Source organism: Bufo gargarizans, chromosome 9, assembly GCF_014858855.1.
Source record: "Bufo gargarizans isolate SCDJY-AF-19 chromosome 9, ASM1485885v1, whole genome shotgun sequence".
In the NCBI taxonomy this organism is placed as follows: domain Eukaryota; kingdom Metazoa; phylum Chordata; class Amphibia; order Anura; family Bufonidae; genus Bufo; species Bufo gargarizans.
The window spans coordinates 73,873,807-73,892,560 of NC_058088.1; the positions used below are offsets into that span (position 1 = coordinate 73,873,807).

General features: G+C 39.5%; 1 protein-coding gene across 1 annotated transcript in view; it reads left to right on the forward strand.

Annotated features, from left to right (window-relative positions):
- The window catches only part of AFF2 (AF4/FMR2 family member 2), a 614,371-nt gene that overhangs the window by 195,006 nt on the left and 400,611 nt on the right, over positions 1-18,754 (forward strand). The window contains exon 3 of the mRNA XM_044306720.1: positions 3,643-4,530. Coding sequence (XP_044162655.1) covers positions 3,643-4,530 — 888 coding nt within the window. The remainder of the gene's footprint in view (positions 1-3,642; positions 4,531-18,754) is intronic.

Sequence of the window (18,754 nt, forward strand, 5' to 3'; positions counted from 1 at the left end):
TTTCATTTTTTTTCCCTCTTCTGAACTTAAGCTTTGTAAAATATGTACACTGTTAAAAAAAGTTAATATAGCAGTATATTAGCTAAATTACAATATATATGTGTATTTTACGAAATTTCGTAATATTGCTCTAACTTCGTCTTTTAGAATATTACGAATATTCTAAAAGACGAAGTTAGAGCAATAGTAGGAAATTTCGTAAAATACACATATATGGAATATAGCAGTGCGAAGCTGAAATTGCGATGCGATTAATATAACACGAAATAATCGCATGGTGATTTCTACTTAGTACTGCTATAGTCCATATTTGGCGAATATGGAATATAGCAGTACTATACTTCGAGTTATATTCATCGCATGGCGATTTTAACTGATAGACAATAGCAGTACTAAGTAGAAATCAGTGAAAGTAGCCTTACTAATCCTCTTAATGTCTGTTCTCTCAAGACTAAAGGCAGGAGAATGGCCCTTCAGCTGACAGGTGTATATCCCAACTTCCTCAAAACTGTGGGGAGAAGGGAGAAAGCCTCTGCCAGACATCTCTGAAGCTTATCACCTGGGAGAACATAAGGATTGGGTGAAAATATTAATTCAACCTACCTGACCCTTCTCTCTCCCAACACCATCCATAGGGTTGGGAGCTCTCCATGCACATCAAGCTGTCAGCCGAACCTGTCATTCTCGGCGGGTTTGGTCAGTGATACACTAATATGTATGGGGGACTTAAGATCTATGTGCTAAAATTAATATCTCATATGGCTACAGTCTGGTCTCCCTGACTCCTTTTTAAGTTGGATGATTATATCTGTTACTTGAGTTCTCCTATGACGTCCCCTTCCCCTCTTATCCCAATTACCTCCCATTGTTACACTTTTCTGCTTCCCATTGAGAGACACACAGAGAGAGTCAGGCACACCGTGCAGAAATATAGTGAAACCTCCCCTCTGAGAAGACAACTTCCTTAACCAGACTGGACTTCTTGTGACAGATTTCCAGGAACTCCCTTAACCAGACTGGATTATTTGGGACAGATTTTCAGGGCCCACCATGTGCAATGCATACCCACCCCTAGAAGGCCACTTTTTAATATAATTGTAGGTAGTCATCTCAGAGGTTTCACTGCAAGTTCTATGGTGACGTCATTTTGAAGTAAGGTCCTAGCAGGCCAGTACTTAAATATGTCCTTTAATAGTGTCTGCAAGGTCAGTGGCGAATGCATCATGCATGAAGGAAAGAGATTTTCTCTACAAAATCTGTGCAGTTTTATTATCTACCCTGTGATATACATTTCAGGGGAGATTTATCAAACTGGTGTAAAGTAGAACTGGCTTAGTTGCCCATAGCAACCAATCAGATTCCTCCTTTCATTTTTCACAGCTCCTTTGGAAAATAAAAGGTGGAATCAACTAAGCCAGTTTACACCAGTTTGATAAATCTCCCCCTTTATGCTTACCTATATCACTAGATGTCTGCTGACACCTTTTCTGGTGACAGGTTCTATTTAGGTGAATGCATTACAAAATGTCTGATAAGAAGTTAATGAGAGCAAGTGCTGCAGGTAATGACCCTAACCGAGCATTAAAGGACTGTTTGCAGTATGCAGCCTTTTTTCCTATACTCCGTTATGACTCTATTAGGTAATATTAAAAGTTCTTTCCTGAAGGTGTTGGGGCATTATGGGGCAAATCTACCAGGGTTTGAAATAGAAATGGTTGTAGCTATGCTTGCTGCCAGAAAATGTAACCTATTTATTGTCTAATATACAAAAAGGTCAATTTATTAATATCTTAATGAAAATTACAGAGTTTACAGAGATTGTATAGATTACTAGCGGACTTAAAAGGGTTGTGGCAGTGTCAGGATATTGATGACCTATCCTCAGGATAGGTCGCCAGCATCAGATCAGTGAAAGTCTGACTCCTGACATCCCCACATACCAGTTGTTTGAAAAGGCCATTGGAATGGGAGAAGAAACTATAATTACACCACACCACTACAATTAAGATGACGTGCAGGAAAACATTGATAATGACAGAGCGTTCACACTATCGAGCTGGGAGTTGGAGCCCATCCAAGCTAACATTGATAATCTGGGCACAATCCCTTTAATAATCATTTGCCTGGTTTTAATAAGCCAACTGCTAATCTAACATTTCTGTTGTTTATGGCATTCTCCAAACTCCAAGCCAGGGACTCTTGAATTCCGTACTTTACTGTCCATTGTGTTCACTTGCTCTTGAGTTTTGGGATTGCCATCAGCTACAGAACTGTTTGATTGGCATTTGGCTTTTAAAGGGAATCTGTCAACATAATCTTGGACTAATATCTGCAGTAATACATGAGTACTTCTGCACATAAGTCTTGATTGACATTTTTATTTTCTTACTGGCCTCTGTTCCCCAGCTGTCAGCACTGAAAACTGCTAAAAAAAAAATATCACAGGACTGCAGTGGAGAGGACTCGTGTGCATGCACAGGAGTCCGACACTACTTCAGTGAAGCTTGGAACCGTAACAGTGCAGGACTAAGGAGCGGCAGGAAAAATTCCTGTTTTTTTATCTAGAGATGAGCAAAGTTGTGGAAACTTCGATTCAGCTGCTTCGCCGAATTTCAAAAATAAATTAGCTTTGTGACCAGTTACTTGGTCACAAAGAGCATTTTTTTGTAAGTTAGAGGTGCAATGAAGGGGAATAGCGATTGCGCATTCCTCTGTTATTGAACCCCTCAGATGCCATTATCATCGCTGATCTCAGCATCTGAGATGAAAAATTAGGCCTTTCAGGAGTAAAAAAAAATAATACATACCTGATCCGTTTGAGCACAAAGAAGCCACCGTGGCCATCTTGTTTAAAGATCCCACACAAAATCTTGTGTGGTGTATGATGACATCATCGTGCTTGCTGGTGTGGTGACATCATACATCACCGCGCACAAGATTCCTGCGGGATCTTCAATCAAGACAGCCGTGCCGGCCTCTTTGCACTCATGAGGTGAGAATGTATTTTTTAACCCATTTCAGGAAAAATTTATTCATTACCATGAAGCATAAGGAAATTCAGCTTCAGGGCAAATCGAATTTTCCCTGAAATTCTGATCAAAGACCACTTCGGATACTTCGATTCACTCAGCACTATCCTTATCTACAGTACTACTCATGTATTACTGAAGATAGTAGTCCAATATCATGGTGACAGATTTCCATTAAAGATTTAAAAAAATATCAGGAAGTCCATTCTGATACCATGCAACCTCTTTACATAACCTCTATGGTAAATCTGTGTGTATGTAGGATGCAGAGTAGGTCTTTATTTAATGTTTGAATACTGTATTCAAATTCATTCATTTGAATGTATATCCCTATAATCTGGTTTTACGAGGGTTTTATAAAGAGGGAGCATTGCAGCTTGAAAATATGTTGGTCAGGCTAGGTTTATATCTGTGGTGGAGCAAAAAGCAGGACAAAATACCTCTGAATGCATTGGTAATTTGTCCACCAGAGGGATAGAAATTGGAACAGAAACCCAACATACCCCATTATAGTTGATGAGAAAACGGAAAAGCACTGCAGATGTAAACCTAGCCTTAAAGAATTTAGAAATGCAGAAAATGACAAATGTATTTCCTTCTTTTTAAAATGCAGACAAATAAAGGAGACGCTCTTGCAAACCGACTCCAGAACACATTAGGAAATTATGATGAAATGAAAGATCTATTAACCAATCACTCCAACCAGAGTCATCTTGTAGGAATTCCCAAGAACTCTGTTCCTCAAACACCAGTTGAAAAGAACGAGCAGACCTTTTTCCCAGAACAAAGAAATAGGGTGGCACAGTGCCACCAAAGTAGTAGCCATCCCTCCTCCTCAATGCCTCCACCTTCAGGACTGGTACCAATTTCTACTCTGGGGCATGAAGCAACTAGAAAATCAAGAACAGACTGGCCTCTTAGTGGTCATAATCCTAGTTGTACTCAGTCCAGTCAAGCCAGCAGTCAACCAAGCCGGTCCAAACACAGTTCTTCACTTGATCTGTCACAGATAAGATATGAAGACCTATACAGCTGCCAAAATGACCAGCATAAAAGTGTAAGTGTTGTTGATGAGCCAGCTCCAGCAGCTTCCTCTTCTCATTTAAGAAGACATAATCACTCAAAGACATTAAGCGGAGAACACTCTTACAAAGAAAATAGTCATTCTAAGTCACCAGTTGATTTAGAATTTTCACTGCATGGCTCTGTATCTCCTCTCCCATCTACATCACTCTTACTGGCAGGCAATGGCCTTTCCTCACAAAACTTTCCTCCAGGACTTCACAGTAAGACAAATATGGTTCAGCAAAAGCCTACTGCGTATGTGAGGCCAATGGATGGTCAGGACCAAGTACCAAATGACTCCCCTGAATTAAAGCCACCAACAGAAATTGAAGATGGATATAACAGCCAACCATTTGGAGCAATATTGGATGGAAAGGTCAATGTACCGGTCAGCAAGAACAAATTGCCAAAACTTAGCATACCACAAACAAGTGAAGTAAGTTCTGATCTTTATCATACCCAATCTTGTATTGTACAAATTATGGTTTGGTGTCCAGTGTATTATTGTGTGTTTCCTTAAAACTTGGTTTATACATTTATGAATTCATATAAAAGTCATAAAAAAAAAAAACAGACAGCATTAATACAACAATATAACATTATCAATTCTATAAAGCACTTTTTGTCAAGATTTCAGCTTACATAAAAATAATTTTACAATACATGCATCTTCACAAGTTAATAGATGGCCACGATTTGGCAAACTCTTTTTAGTTAAGAATAGGGACATTGCTATAGGGGGTGCAGAGGTAGCATTCGTTACCGGGCCCAGGAGCCTGAGGGGACCCCTAGACCATTGTGCTGCATAAGAAGACACTGGTATTATAGAAAGTGCATGCTAGTCAAGTTACACCTCTGGCTGGAGGGAAGGGGTTAGGTCAAGAATTTGGTATGGGAGGAAGGGGTGTTATTTCAATTTTTGCCCCAGGCAGCATGAAGGCTATGTGCTCCCCTACCCCTGGCCACAAAGCAATGAGGAAAGGGGGGCCCAAGCTGAACTCTTGACTCAGGGTCCATGACCCTTAAGAAAACTGTTAAGAGAAAGTTGTCATCAGGACAGTTAAACTGGCAAATATAGCATAAGTTATTGAATTCTAAAAGCCAAGCCAAACCAGGCACACCTAAGATAACATGATAGTTTCTTTATCTGAACATTAGAGGGTTGTATGAGAATAGAAACATTGTTTGCTGCGTTTTTTTATCAGAAACAGACAGTCTTGCTTATAGGGCGTGTCTGGTTTTGCAACTAAGCCTATTCAACTGAATGGGACTGAGTAATCACATCAGATCCCACCCATGGAAAAGAAAGGAACTGTTTATAAAATCAGCCCATCGCTTCTCATCTTGGGCAACTCTTTTAAGACAACCTTATCTATATAGCTGTATTAAATCATATCATAAATATATAAAGAGAAGGAAAACCTATTTTATATTGTATATTTCAAAATTTATTATGATCCACTATGTCAGAAACTGGCATAAAAAAGTGCCAAACCTCCAGTTTGTGACTTTTTGAATGGCATTGTGCTTAAATTTAAGCGTAAGTGGGTTTTCTACACCTCCTTCACCACTTTCTGAAAAGGGGGAGTGATGAGGCAATCAGCCCCGGCTCACTCGCCATCATTTACGCCAGTTTATTGCCATAAATGATAACTGAAATTTACATTTGGGAGCTCTAGTAGATTTCAGTCTAGGTGCACGGACTGCCAGTGGATACGCCTAATTTATGACGAGGCCTGTGCATCATCATTAATTAAGCCCATCGAAGACTGTTATAAAACACTGGCCTTTGGTAAAGGATTCCCATGGTTCTACATATCCCATGGTATCACCCAGATGGTTTCATCCATGGAATTACTGCTATCATATTCTATAGGCAAGAAGATTACATAGTATTGTCTCACTACAGACATTGATGAAATGTCACTAGAATATTCCCTCATTGGCTATTTGGTGGGAACGCAATCTGTATAAAAATGAATGCAACAGGGACGTCACTTGTAATTTGCAGATCCATGGTTTGAGGACCACAAAATACGGTCGTGTGCATGAAGCCTAATACTCTCAAAAAGAGATATTCATCAACTTGTTATTTTTCAGACCTACAAATATGACAAATACAAAGTGCTACAGTCACTAAAATTTAACAAGATCCTGTTCACAAATATATTTCCTGACTTTCAAGAACTATATTTACCTTCACAATAAACTATGAGGAATGTACCAGGCTTTTTCAGCCCAGATCAAATTTTCCTTCTCCTGCAGTAATACAGCGTAAATAATGTGTTAGTCTGTTTTAAAACTCCATGTATTTATTAGCATTCCAGAGTGCAACAAAGACTGATGTGTTTCGCAGTAACACTTGAAATAACTTCTGAAGAGTTTTATGAAAACTGTGATTTCTCGCTATTCCCATCAAGTAAACAGTAAAGGCTACTGTCAGATGGACTTTCTGGATGTAATGTGCATTTTTAATGCCTGTAGCCCCTTGTAGGATGTTTATGGGCACAGTTATGGTGATGTATTTGTACAGCCCATAATAAGCTTTTAGCAGGAAACAGTAAATTCGGGCACGTTTGTAGTGTTATGAAATATTTCTCAGGGTGCTACATCAGCTTTGCTGTCTGCTTAAACATGTTTAGACATTTTGATGCTTTTGTGATGGTGAATGGAGGGTCAAATTGTTTTAAAAAACGGGCTGTAGTAAAATAGTTACAAATTTTAGTCATAGTAACTAAACTCCTATGGTTATGTATGAAATAGATTTTTAAGATAACCTGGAGTGTACTCAGCAGAGATCCATATTTGGTTGTAAATTGGTGACAATGCAGAAGTATGATGACCTGTCCTCCGGAGAGGTCATCAATATTTGATTGGTGGGGTTCCCAGATACCCTGCCAATCAACTGTTGGAAGAGTCTGCACAGCTCCATTGATCACTACAGCCTCATCCAAAGCCAGTGATGTCTCATTTGTTGTTCATTCTTCCTAGATGCCGCTCAGTACCGTTAAAGTCCATGAACCTGTAATGCAGTACCAAGCACAGCTGATACAAAATGAACAGTGCTATGTATGGTATGCTGTGAAGAGGCCACAGCTAATCCGTGGCGGTGCTGGGCATCGATCCACCGAACAGATATTGATGACCTGTCCTGAAGATAGGTCATCAATATTTTCCATCTGGAAAATCATGTGTCACTGAATCCCACCATGTGCCATCATATGGTACCATGTGCTGTCATATGACATAATATTACAAACTGTTTCTGGCAAAGTAAAGTTTGATGGAACATACCAATTTTTGCTAAATCCATGACCAAAAGATACTTACTATGCCCTAATATTTCTATGGAATAAGTGGTATAGGGAGGTGCAGTATGCAACCATAGATATGCATGTATAGCTCCTTACAACTCTGAATGTGTGGAGTCAGAACATGCCTGTGTGCATATCATTTATTATAAAATTTCTACAACAGTACACAAAAGACGACAGATCACCAAAACGAATACATTCATGTTAAAAATTGACTCTTTGTAAATGTAAAGCCCTTAATCTAGATCTGAACTAAAAGAAGATTTACTCTTTAACAAGCATCCTCAAACTGCGGCCCTCCAGCTGTTGCAAAACTACAACTCCCAGCATGCCCGAACAGCCTACAGGTATCAGCCTACAGCAGGGCATTGTGGGAGTTGGAGTTTTACAACAGCTGGAGGGCCGCAGTTTGAGGATGCCTGCTCTATAACTTATGAGTACAAGACAAAGAAAATATCTGTACATAGGGTAGTTCATTCATAAAACAATGCCAAAGTACAGTGAACAATTGTTTGCCACTAGAAATAGTCTACTGTTCATCCATAACTCCTGTTGTGTTACTGCAATTTTTTGAACAAGAGAAATGAATGAATAAATGGACTCATTTTCTCCTTCATTCTTGTTCTATACTATGAAAATGTATATATTTTTTATTGCTGTGAGTTTTGAAAGCTTTTTGTTACATTTTAATCATTATCTTTGAAAGGGTTTTCTAACAATTAAATATTGGTGACCTATCTTCAGGTAAATGTATCAATATCAGAGTGGTGGGGGGTCTGAATCCTAGAACCTGCACCCAGAACCATTTCTAAAACATCTCCCCTTAAAAGGAGGTGTTCGGCTTGACATTTCTCTGCTTATTTATATATAATGAGAGGCCAGTCAATCAGGTCAAGACCGACTGGGAGAAACCAGAGGGGAGATGTCCGGTAAACACTTCTACCCATGCCTGACTCTTTCTACAACTATAATTTTCTGAAATGCAGTTTTTCAGAGTAAAATCTAGTTCTTTATCATGACTGATGGGTTATGAAATGGAGGATGGATAGAGAAATGGAGACTCCAATATCCAACCTTAATAATTGGATGGTGCATAACTTTGAAGACCGTAGGGTGGTAGAACTGTCAGAATATAGTGTTAGACAAGAATTAGAGTATGTTTTACTTGCCCCTGCACTAAGCTATTTTGTAGTTGGAACGGGAAATTATTGTTGAGGGTCCTTTCATTAAATCAAGGTTGTGACAGACTGGTCGATGCAGCTTTTTACCACACATTTCATTGGCTTATACTGTCCTCTCAAGTCAACCATCCTAATTGTCTACATAGAGGGATGTAGCTGCAGGGGGTCTGGAAGTAGTAGCTGCACCCAAGCTCTAAGGTCCCCTTGCTAGAATACATCAATAATATAAATGACATGTGGTAGGTGGGGAACACTGCTACAGATTTTGCACTGGGGCCAGGGGGCTTCAGGTAACGTCTTGGCCTATGTACATGACGTTACATTGTGGCACTCTTCTGCTTTCAAAATAAATGCTGGGGCAACGAAACAAAGAAATGTATAGTATCTCCTAAATGTACAGTATGAGACAATTCAAATTTCAAGCCTTTTTTTGAAGTAACGCAAAAAATCATGGAAAGAAGATGAATTCAATTTTCTGTTACATCGGAATTCAACAGACATTTATTGATATTTTCTCAAGTCTTCTTGTGCTGGTTTCCCATAAATGTGCTAACAAATAGTTACCATACGTTCCATAAAGACCTCCCTGATCTGGGGAAACAAATCAATTTAACTTTTGTCATCACCACTTTTGTCCAGAAATACCGAGAACTTTTATTTCACATTCCTGCTCAGATCTATTTGATGGCTGTAATATTCAGCAAACGATAAGCTTTGTTATATGTGTTTCAAATCATGAGGCTATTACTGTGTCTATTGATCAGCTTAGTAGCTCTCAGCCTAGAAGGACAGACGTTCTAATTCTCCATTAAAAATATCCAGAAATTGACATAAAAAATGGCTGCATTGATTCAGTCCAGACAGTTAATGTGTGTGGCTCTAGCAGTGAGATATATCTATTTTTCCTAATTTAAAAAAAAGCTAATCCCATCACTGCCTGTGCGAAGTGCGCTTCTTCTGTTCCAGCAAGGTAGCAAAGACCCATTTTCCTAATATTTAAACCAAAATAAAATGAGATTGTATATTGTTCCCAATAATACTCATAAAAACACAATTTTGAATGTTCAGAAATTAAAGGGGCTTTCCATTTTCTAGTGTACCAAAAGCATACCCATTAGAAGCAACCTTCTAATTTACTTTGAGTATCAAGTCATTATTTTTCAAAATCTATGCTGGAAGTCACTTGGGCATAGATGGCATACAAAAGTTGCTAATTATTTTGCACATAAATGTGTAACTTTTTGTGTTTCTATGCCGCTCTTGCCTCTTTTTTAAAAAAATGGGTTGGGCCTATCAGAATGGGGCGTGGCCACCGAATCCCAACACATTTACTATCATTTACACCACAAACCTGACATAAATAATAACTGGTGCCAGGACATCATATATGCAACACATTTCCTAGGATGCCTGCATCTCCTAAAAAATTTGCTGAGAAGTGAGAAGCAATGACTCCATTCACTGCCTGCAGGCATTGTCCTTGAATACTGAAATTGGTGCACATATCAGTAGATTGCATATTTAGAGATGAGCGAATTATTCAAAAATTCGATTCGGCTGCTTCCTCCGAATAAAAAGAAAAAATGCTTTGTGACGAATTACTTCATCATGAAGCACGTTTCTTTTTAAGTAGTGGGTGCAATGACAGTGAGCGGCGATTGTGCATCTCCCCGTCATTGTGCCCCTCAAATGCCGCGTTTATAGCTGATCGTGGCATCTGATAGAAATAACAGAGTGTAAAATAAAAAAATCACGCTTACTTGATCCATTTGCTTGCGATGGGCCGGCCGCTGCCATCCCGCTTGAAGATCTGGTGCAAAATCTTGCGCGGCCCATGATGACGTCATCATGCGGGCTGGCGTTGTGATGTCATACGTCACTGTGCACAGGATTTGTGCAAGATGGCGGTGGTCAACCCGTCATCAGCAAATGGATGAGGTAAGTATGTTTTCTTTTTTTTTTACACTATTTCAGGTAAAATTCATTCACTACCACGAAGCCCGAGGAACTTCGGCTTTGCGGCGAATCAAATTCATCCTGAGATTCGCATCAAAGTTCACTTTGTGGACTTCGATTTGCTCAACACTGATAATATCACCTTGTATCGACATACAGCTGTAAAATTCTTTGAAGGGGTTGTCCATCCACGAGCTGAATGTAACTGTGCATTTCACATAGTGATTTATTGCTTCATTCAGGAGAAAAAGTACTTATAATGCATATGCAAATGAGCAGATAATTACACCAAGGGCAAGTCCAAGCCATTCTGTGAACCCTCGCTGTTCCTGCTTTCTCTGCCAGCCCCTTTCTCTCCTTCTCGCCAGGGCCAGATGAGATGGCTGTATAGAAACGTGTCCCTGTGAGTCAAGAAAGAAAGGGAGCGGCTAGCAGAGTAAGTAGGAGGAGCAAAGGTGCACAGAATGGCTTGGCTCCACCTTTGGTGCGCTAGGTGCACAGAATGGCTTGGCTCCACCTTTGGTGCGCTAGGTGCACAGAATGGCTTGGCTCCACCTTTGGTGCTCTTAGCTGCTCATTTGCATATGGTTTAAAAGCAACGGATCACATAGGGAAAGGTATTGCTGTGTTCTTTTAAGCTCTCCCTACATGGCATTGTCCCAGGTTTATCAGTGAATTTTCCTGGTGACAGATTCTCTTTAAATTAAACTTAAAATTCCACATCTGAAAATACTGATAAATGAAACGTGAGAGCAGTTCTCAGTCGACGCAGCCGGCACATCACATATGCTGCAGCACTGGGCTGGCTCCTAAATTATATTAATCAAATAAACCAAGTTAAATCATTTCCATGTGCTAATGAGAAATGTTTTAGAGCATTAATACACATATTAACTTGGGAATAAATTAGCCGGGAAACACTGCATCAAGTCTGTAAGATGCAATTTTAGAATATTTCAGCTCTTGGGCAAGTGAATATAATTGTGCGAAATTAAACAACACTTTTTATTATTGTAATTCCAAGTGGAGTCATTTGTGGGAATTTTTTTTACGTTTAATTGATTAGCAGTAATAATGTAAAACTGAGACCTGAAAGATTTAGAATGAAATATTAAAGCATATATTGCTCACTATTGGGCCTTGGTTATAATAACGTTGACAAATGGAGCTGTTTAATGTATTTTTATACTGTACTATTATATGTGGGAAATATACTAATATGTCCCATTCCATGGCCCATTTAGAACTGAAAGGGCCATATGTAGATACTAAATTTGATTACACTATACACCGATCATCCATAACATTAAACCTATCTGCCTAATATTGCCTACAAAGGCAAGCTGTTATGCATTCTATAATAGCCATTACTGAAGGGGTTGTCTGACTTCAACTAATAGCATTTATCGTGTAGAGAATGTCAATACAAGCTACTTACTAATGTATTGTTATTACCCATATTGCCTCTTTTGCTGGTTGGATTTGTTTTCCATCACATTATACGCTGCTTGTTTCCATGGTTATGACCACCCTGCAATCCATCAGTGGTGGTCGTGTTTGCACACTATAGAAAAAAGCATTAGCCTATATGCACTCCCACGGTCCCAGCCACCAGAAAGTCCAGAGCTTTTTTCCTGTAGTGTTTAGGCACAACTACTGCTGCTGGATTACAGGGTGGTCGTAACTATGGAAATGAGCGGTGTATGATGTAATGAAACAATGAATCCAGACAGCAAAGGTTGCAATATCGACAATTAACTTTCTCGACCTAATAAAAGCCACTTGAGGAAGTGAGACAACCCCTTTAACTTTCTCAGCAATTTTGTGCTATGATACGTCCTGCATGAGTTCGGGCCTGACAGGCTCGCCTTTATTTCCCATGTGTATCAGTGAATCTTCAGAAACCATGACCCAGTCACCAGTTCTCCTATTGCCTTTCCTTGGACCTCATTGGAAGGAACTAACCACTGCACATCAGTTACAACCCAAAAGACCTGCTGTTTGGAGGTGGAGCCCCAATATTCTCACTAAAAGCAGCTTCTCCCTAATATCCCTCTCTTTCACTTACTGCTGACCATATTAGAAATGACCACTTGGCCCAAAGATAGTAAGACCTCCTTCAAGCATTGATATAGTCTCCTGTTCTACATGGAGAAGATAACATTTTTGTTTCCGCTTCAGCTATTTGGAAGATCAGACGTCTCCAAATGGCCTAAACATTCGGTCCATCCCAGCTAGGAAAATTTCAGGATTTATTTTTTCTTCTTTTTTTTTTTTTGTTATTTTATTGTTTATCAAATATTTTGAGGATCTAAGGAATTTGTTGTGGACTATGACCTGGAGATATAAGGAAGAATCTGCTGCTGTCAATGGAGATTTCCAGGTAGAGTATTTTATTAAGTTTTTGTATTTTTTGCTTAAATTTCCAGGTAAGAGAGGAGCACAGATGTATGTCTTCCTTCCACACACGTCCAGTGCTGAAGTTAGGGCATACTAGCGAGCTGTTAGAAGTTTGCACTTGTTAGCCTCTTATCTCTCTGTATTGTTATAGAAGAAAGCCCACAATGGCATAGTCCAGAAGACTCAGCACTTTCATTTCCATTCTTAAACCAAGATACTGACCAGGATTTTCAGACGCTGCTGGAAAGCTCAAAGGGATTTCAAAAAACCATTATCACATTTAAAAGCTCAGTTTTTTTTTTACCATAACCAGCAGTTCAGTTCACTTCCCAAAATGAATATATATCTAATTATGTTCTCTTCTGAGAAAATCTGGGAGTTAAGAGATAGTAAAGTTCATTATATAACAGATGTATGGCATTTGAAAATCTTTGCAGGTTTTTTTTCTTGTGCATTTGAAGGAATCTGCACAATTTTTAACATCATGTGGAAGATTTATCAAGACTGGCATTCCCATACGTTCCCATAGGCCAGTCTTGATCCCCCTGCGTAAGATGCACCTAATTTATTAAGAGGCAAATATCTCTTAATAAATTAGTTGCATCTCTGGTAATTCGTGCCCCAGAAACTTAAATCTACGCCAGGTGTAGAATGGCTTGCGAAGGCTTGAGCTATATATTACTCCAGTTTCTCGAGCTAACATCCCCCCCCCCCCCCCCCCCACAAGCAGGAACCCCCGTCCCTTTTCTCACCACCAAGTTCATCATCTTGTAATAATCAAAAGACACTGGACAAACACATTTAGTGTGACAACATCTTACTATAAGACAGTAAGATTGTAAATGGTAGCCAGGCTGGAAGGAGAGGAGGGAGAAGCAGCAGCAAGATTTTACCTTCAGTGTCAGTGCTATGAGAGGGGAGAGGGAGGAAGGTAGTAGGTCACAATTCTGGCTGCACTATATCTACTACACATCTACAGCTGCCTAGGCATTGAGTTGCCTGAACTTGTATCTATCTATGCACATTTTCATAAGTGGTTATCTATACTTCTGAAAAGTTGTGGGAAGATAGTAATTACTCCTGGTTAGTACTCACTCCTGCACTCAGACTAGCTGCGGGCTCTTCCGCTCAGGTTCCAACTGAATGAGAGAAATTAAGACTAGTGTACCCAACACCAGTCTTGATCTCCGTGCACTGGTGTGATATCTACCAAATGTATTGAGAGGCAGATGCAGATGACTTCAGCTATGACCTACGCCACTTTCTGGCGAAATTTATAACAAATCCGGAAGCCCATGCTAGCCCATCATCTCCCTATCCTCGCGCTAAGCCCCACCACTTTTTCTCACCACTTTGGAAAAGTAACCAGAACCCTAAAAGGTCGCAAATTATGGTGCACATATAGCATGCACCATAATGTGTGACTGTTTTTATGCCACACTAGTGGGGTAAGGGTTGTAATAAATGTCCCCCAATGTGTTCCTGAGTCTTTCTGTTCAGCTGCATTTACAGTATGGAGCTGAACAGGAAGACTCAGGAACACATCCAATCAAAATCTAAGCGGTAGAGTCCACAGCAAGTCTGAACACACCAAAGATGATGGAATTAGTAGCCCAATGGAGGGGTAAGTACTGACAAGACTATCTTTCCACAATAGGTCGGAAGGCTACCAGAGTCCAGAGAACCCCTTTAAAAATGTATTCCGGTTTCCCCAAATATACAGATTTAGTAAGCACCAAATATCTGTTTGTTTAATACACCAAACTTTTGTTCACTGTGCTATGTTAATTGTGCACCAGTAGCTTTGCAATGACTGCCGTGGTATGCAAATAATGTCGGCATGCTACAAACCCACATTTTGTTTGCATAATGTAAAGTTTTATAATTTTTCAATATGCTTTCTGCTTGCTGCCATTCATTGTTTACTCCCAGTTGTTAAATGAGAGACCTCTGACAGCGATATTGTAACACGTTATGTGTTCATCACATGAACAGGACAGATTTTTATTCCTCGAAAGTTAACACTGAACATTCCTAATGAATCACGGGAAACAGATCTTTCGAAACAAGGATTTGTTACAGAAAGTACAATAGAAAACTATATACCATCATTAAAAGAATAACATGTATGTGCTAAAGCTGGAATATCCCTTCAGTAACCCATGTTTTAAGATTTCAATTGTTTATATAGTAATTGAAGTGAAACTTTATTTTCAGTCCTACTTTGAGGGAATGTAAAGCAAACAGCTTAAATGATCCCAGATGTGTTATATGCCACTTTATAGGAGTCTATTAATGAGCTGCCAAGTACCACTGTTGTCAATTGGGTTGTAATTGGATGGGAAGAGAGTTCTTTCAAATCACTCCTTTAGCCAAGGAAAGCTTTGTCATGGATTATAGTGAGTGATCAGATGGAGCTGTGAAATGGAGCTATGCTTTAAGGACATGCTGAGGTTAAACATTTGCTCAATGAAGCCTTGTGATACGTTAACCATAGCCTCTTGGGTTTTTGGCTAAGGGCAAGTATTCTTAACAGATGTCTTATGCTGTTGAGTTATTGGACTATTTATGAGCCATTGGTACTGGACAGGTACACTATAGGTTTAGACCCAAGTGACTCAGAGCCTCTTGATTGATGCCATTGGATTAGGTAGTTTGAAAGGGCGCAGACTCTAAAACGCCTCATCTGCTTGTGATCACACCGCCACCTTGTCTCCCTGTGGGTTACCAGTATGAAATTTTGGACTTTTGTTTAACCTTTGGACTATGCAGATTTTATGCTTTTGCTACCTGTGATTTTCAAAGAAGGATTTAATTTAAAAAAGTGAAGCAATATTTGGAAGTGTCCTGTAGCATTTTCTGTGGATTAGATTGGGTAGTTTAAGAGGCATAAGTGGGCACCTGATGATCTTTTAGGGATAGCAAACCAACTTAACTTGATCATGGCTGACCTAAATATAAGCAGGTTGTATGCCCACCAACCAGTATGCTAGGTCAGCTGACCTCTGCACTTTTATCTATTATATATGTCACTATGTGTTAAATTTCAAGTGCTGTTAGTCACTTGTACCTATAGCCATCACAGTCCTTACCCTTCGCAACTTGGCTCCCCCTTCTGGTTGATTCAAAACCTTTAATTGATGGCTACTGAGAAGCTAAAGTCTAGATCAAGACTGGCTCTTCCTAAGCTGCAGCATACGGAGGTCATCCACCCCAGGTCTTGAAGGAACTTCTAAACTGGAGGGTGAGGAAAAGGTTTATGGGTGCCCTTCTCTTTTTGGAGAGGACTTACAGCAGTAAACCACATCCATTTGCACCTTTTTTGTATGGCACTTGGGTTAGACAAGGCGGAATCTCAGGATATGTATACAATACTGCACAGTTTCTAGTCTCATTGAGCAATACTTCTTGGTACCCACATTTTTGACCAACCTCTACTGTCTTGCCAAATTAGACTATATCACCATATTAACTGTAAAATTGCAATTAGTATTATAATCAGTAACATTTTGTGTCATTTTTGGATTGAATGCATAGCTTATTACAAATCAGTAGTAAAGTAGTAGGAGTCGCAAATATCGAGAATAGAACACAATTAACCAGGGAGATCTATAGTGGTATCGTTAAGTAAATGTTCTGCTGTCACTACTCTCTTCATTGTCATAAGGGCACAAGTACAAGTGGATGCCTTTTTTTTTTTTTTTTTGCTGTATTGTGTATTGATTTAGGATGGTTTATAGTTATATATAACCGTATCTCTTGCTGTACCTGCATAACAAATCCCTTAAGGAAGATAATAGGATCTCAGTGTTTCTGCCTTATGATGACAGTATCGATCCATGTGTGTTGTTTCAGACATCATGTTGGGCACTGAAGAATCTCTGAATATTTACAGAACAAAGAGGAGACTGGAAATTGTGTGCAAATCACAGATCCATATATAAGCCCAGTGTTTGACTTCCCACACACCGAATTTTATCAATATTACTTTAAACTGTCTTTTCAATTTTTATCACAGCTTCTCAATTCTGACATTTTATTTGCTGAAAGCATGTATTCATCTACGCCTACGTACTATGGTAGATATTGCGCCGAGTACATCTTATAGTATAAAATGATATATCAATGCAAAAATGGATTGTGGATCCTGCCCTCACAAATAAAGATGAGACATAGGTCAGTGCATATTATAAAAGGCACAGCACCCGCCTTGGAACCTCTCCCTTTTTTCCCCTGGTGCCTCCCTTACCAGTAGTGTCTGACAAGTTTCCCTTCCAGGTTCAACAAGGGACAAGACAATAGGGTTGGAAAATACACATTGATGTCACACAAACAAAAGCATCATGGTAATGTGAACCATTAGATCAATTCTCCGGAACATGCAAGTAGCCCTAAGTACTGCTGAAAACCAGCCTGATAAATATTTTTCCATCTCTGTCATTGTATTCTGATGGTATATATTTTATTCTATTTTCTGTACATTTTTATGGGGCATCCTTCTCCCGTCCTTAATCTCTTGCCCTGTTAACAGCATACAGATATATGCTTCGCAGCAGCCCAGTGTTCCATTTTCAGCAGCCATATGGAGATGTCCATTCAACTCTATAGGAGAGGGTTTCTCGGCATGCCATGTAACCTGTGCAGATGGCATTGTGCAGAGAGGGGGAAGATATGAGCTTCATCACCTATTGGGAATGGTGGATCCTGTGTTATTTATTCAGAGGTGTTATCTTTCATTATAATCATGCTTGTTATGATAATCCTGACAAGTAATCTCTACAGAAAAGGAAGTGTCAGCCTAATATTAGGCTCAGTGTGACCAGTGTGATAACTGCATTATTTCAGGATCTTTATTTTTATTTTTTTATATTGAGCCATTTATGAATATAAAAAGAAAGAAAAACAAATAAAGGATTCTTAAAAATATGAAAACTTAAACTTGATGTAAATAGTAGCTCATTTTCTAAGGACAAATTCCCTTTAAAGGTCTGGAAGTTTTAAAAAATGGGGTGGGGCAAGAGTCAGAATAGGTCATGAGGATAGTTCATCATTATCACATGGGGGGGGGGGGGGGGGTAGGGTCAGCAGTCCTAGCACTCCACAACCAGGGATCAGCTGTTTAAGGGGGCTGTTGCGCTTACCGGAGCCCTGCTAAGTGCAGCAGCCCCCGGCAGCTTTTTTAAACATTGTGCCATATATTGTATAGTGGCTGAGCTGCAACTAGGCCATGTGACTGATGTATAGTGACCTCACTGGAATAGGAAGAGGTTGTGGTGCTCACAACCTCTTCTAACAGTTGATCGTTGGGGGTCCCGGGTGTCGGACTCCCGCAGATCTGATATTGATGACCTAACCTGAGCCCCACTGCACCATTGCCACCACTGTAACTCCTGGAGTTGAATATCCTGAGGAGTAAAATAGAAATTCTTTTGTTAAGAACATTTGCTCAACTTTAGCCAAAAATGACAGATGAGCTTTTAAACTATCCCATTTTGCACAGGACTTGAAAAAGTGTGTGTCTCTTTGAATAAATATTCATTACATGGGGTATAATACCCCTTTAACCATCTATCAGCAGCATCCCTATTGCTTGTTTCCCCTCCATACATTATGATACTGCCCACATGACATAGCGTACTGTCATTGCTCATATAGTAAGAGGTCATTGAATCATTGCAGTCACCTCTTGCTGCCCAAAGCATGATATTTCCACTGACTATAAATTATTCTAGTGAAGCCAATTCAATAAGGTTTCACGCAGGCAATACGATACAAAGGGTGATATTAAAGGCTCATAGGAACTCATATA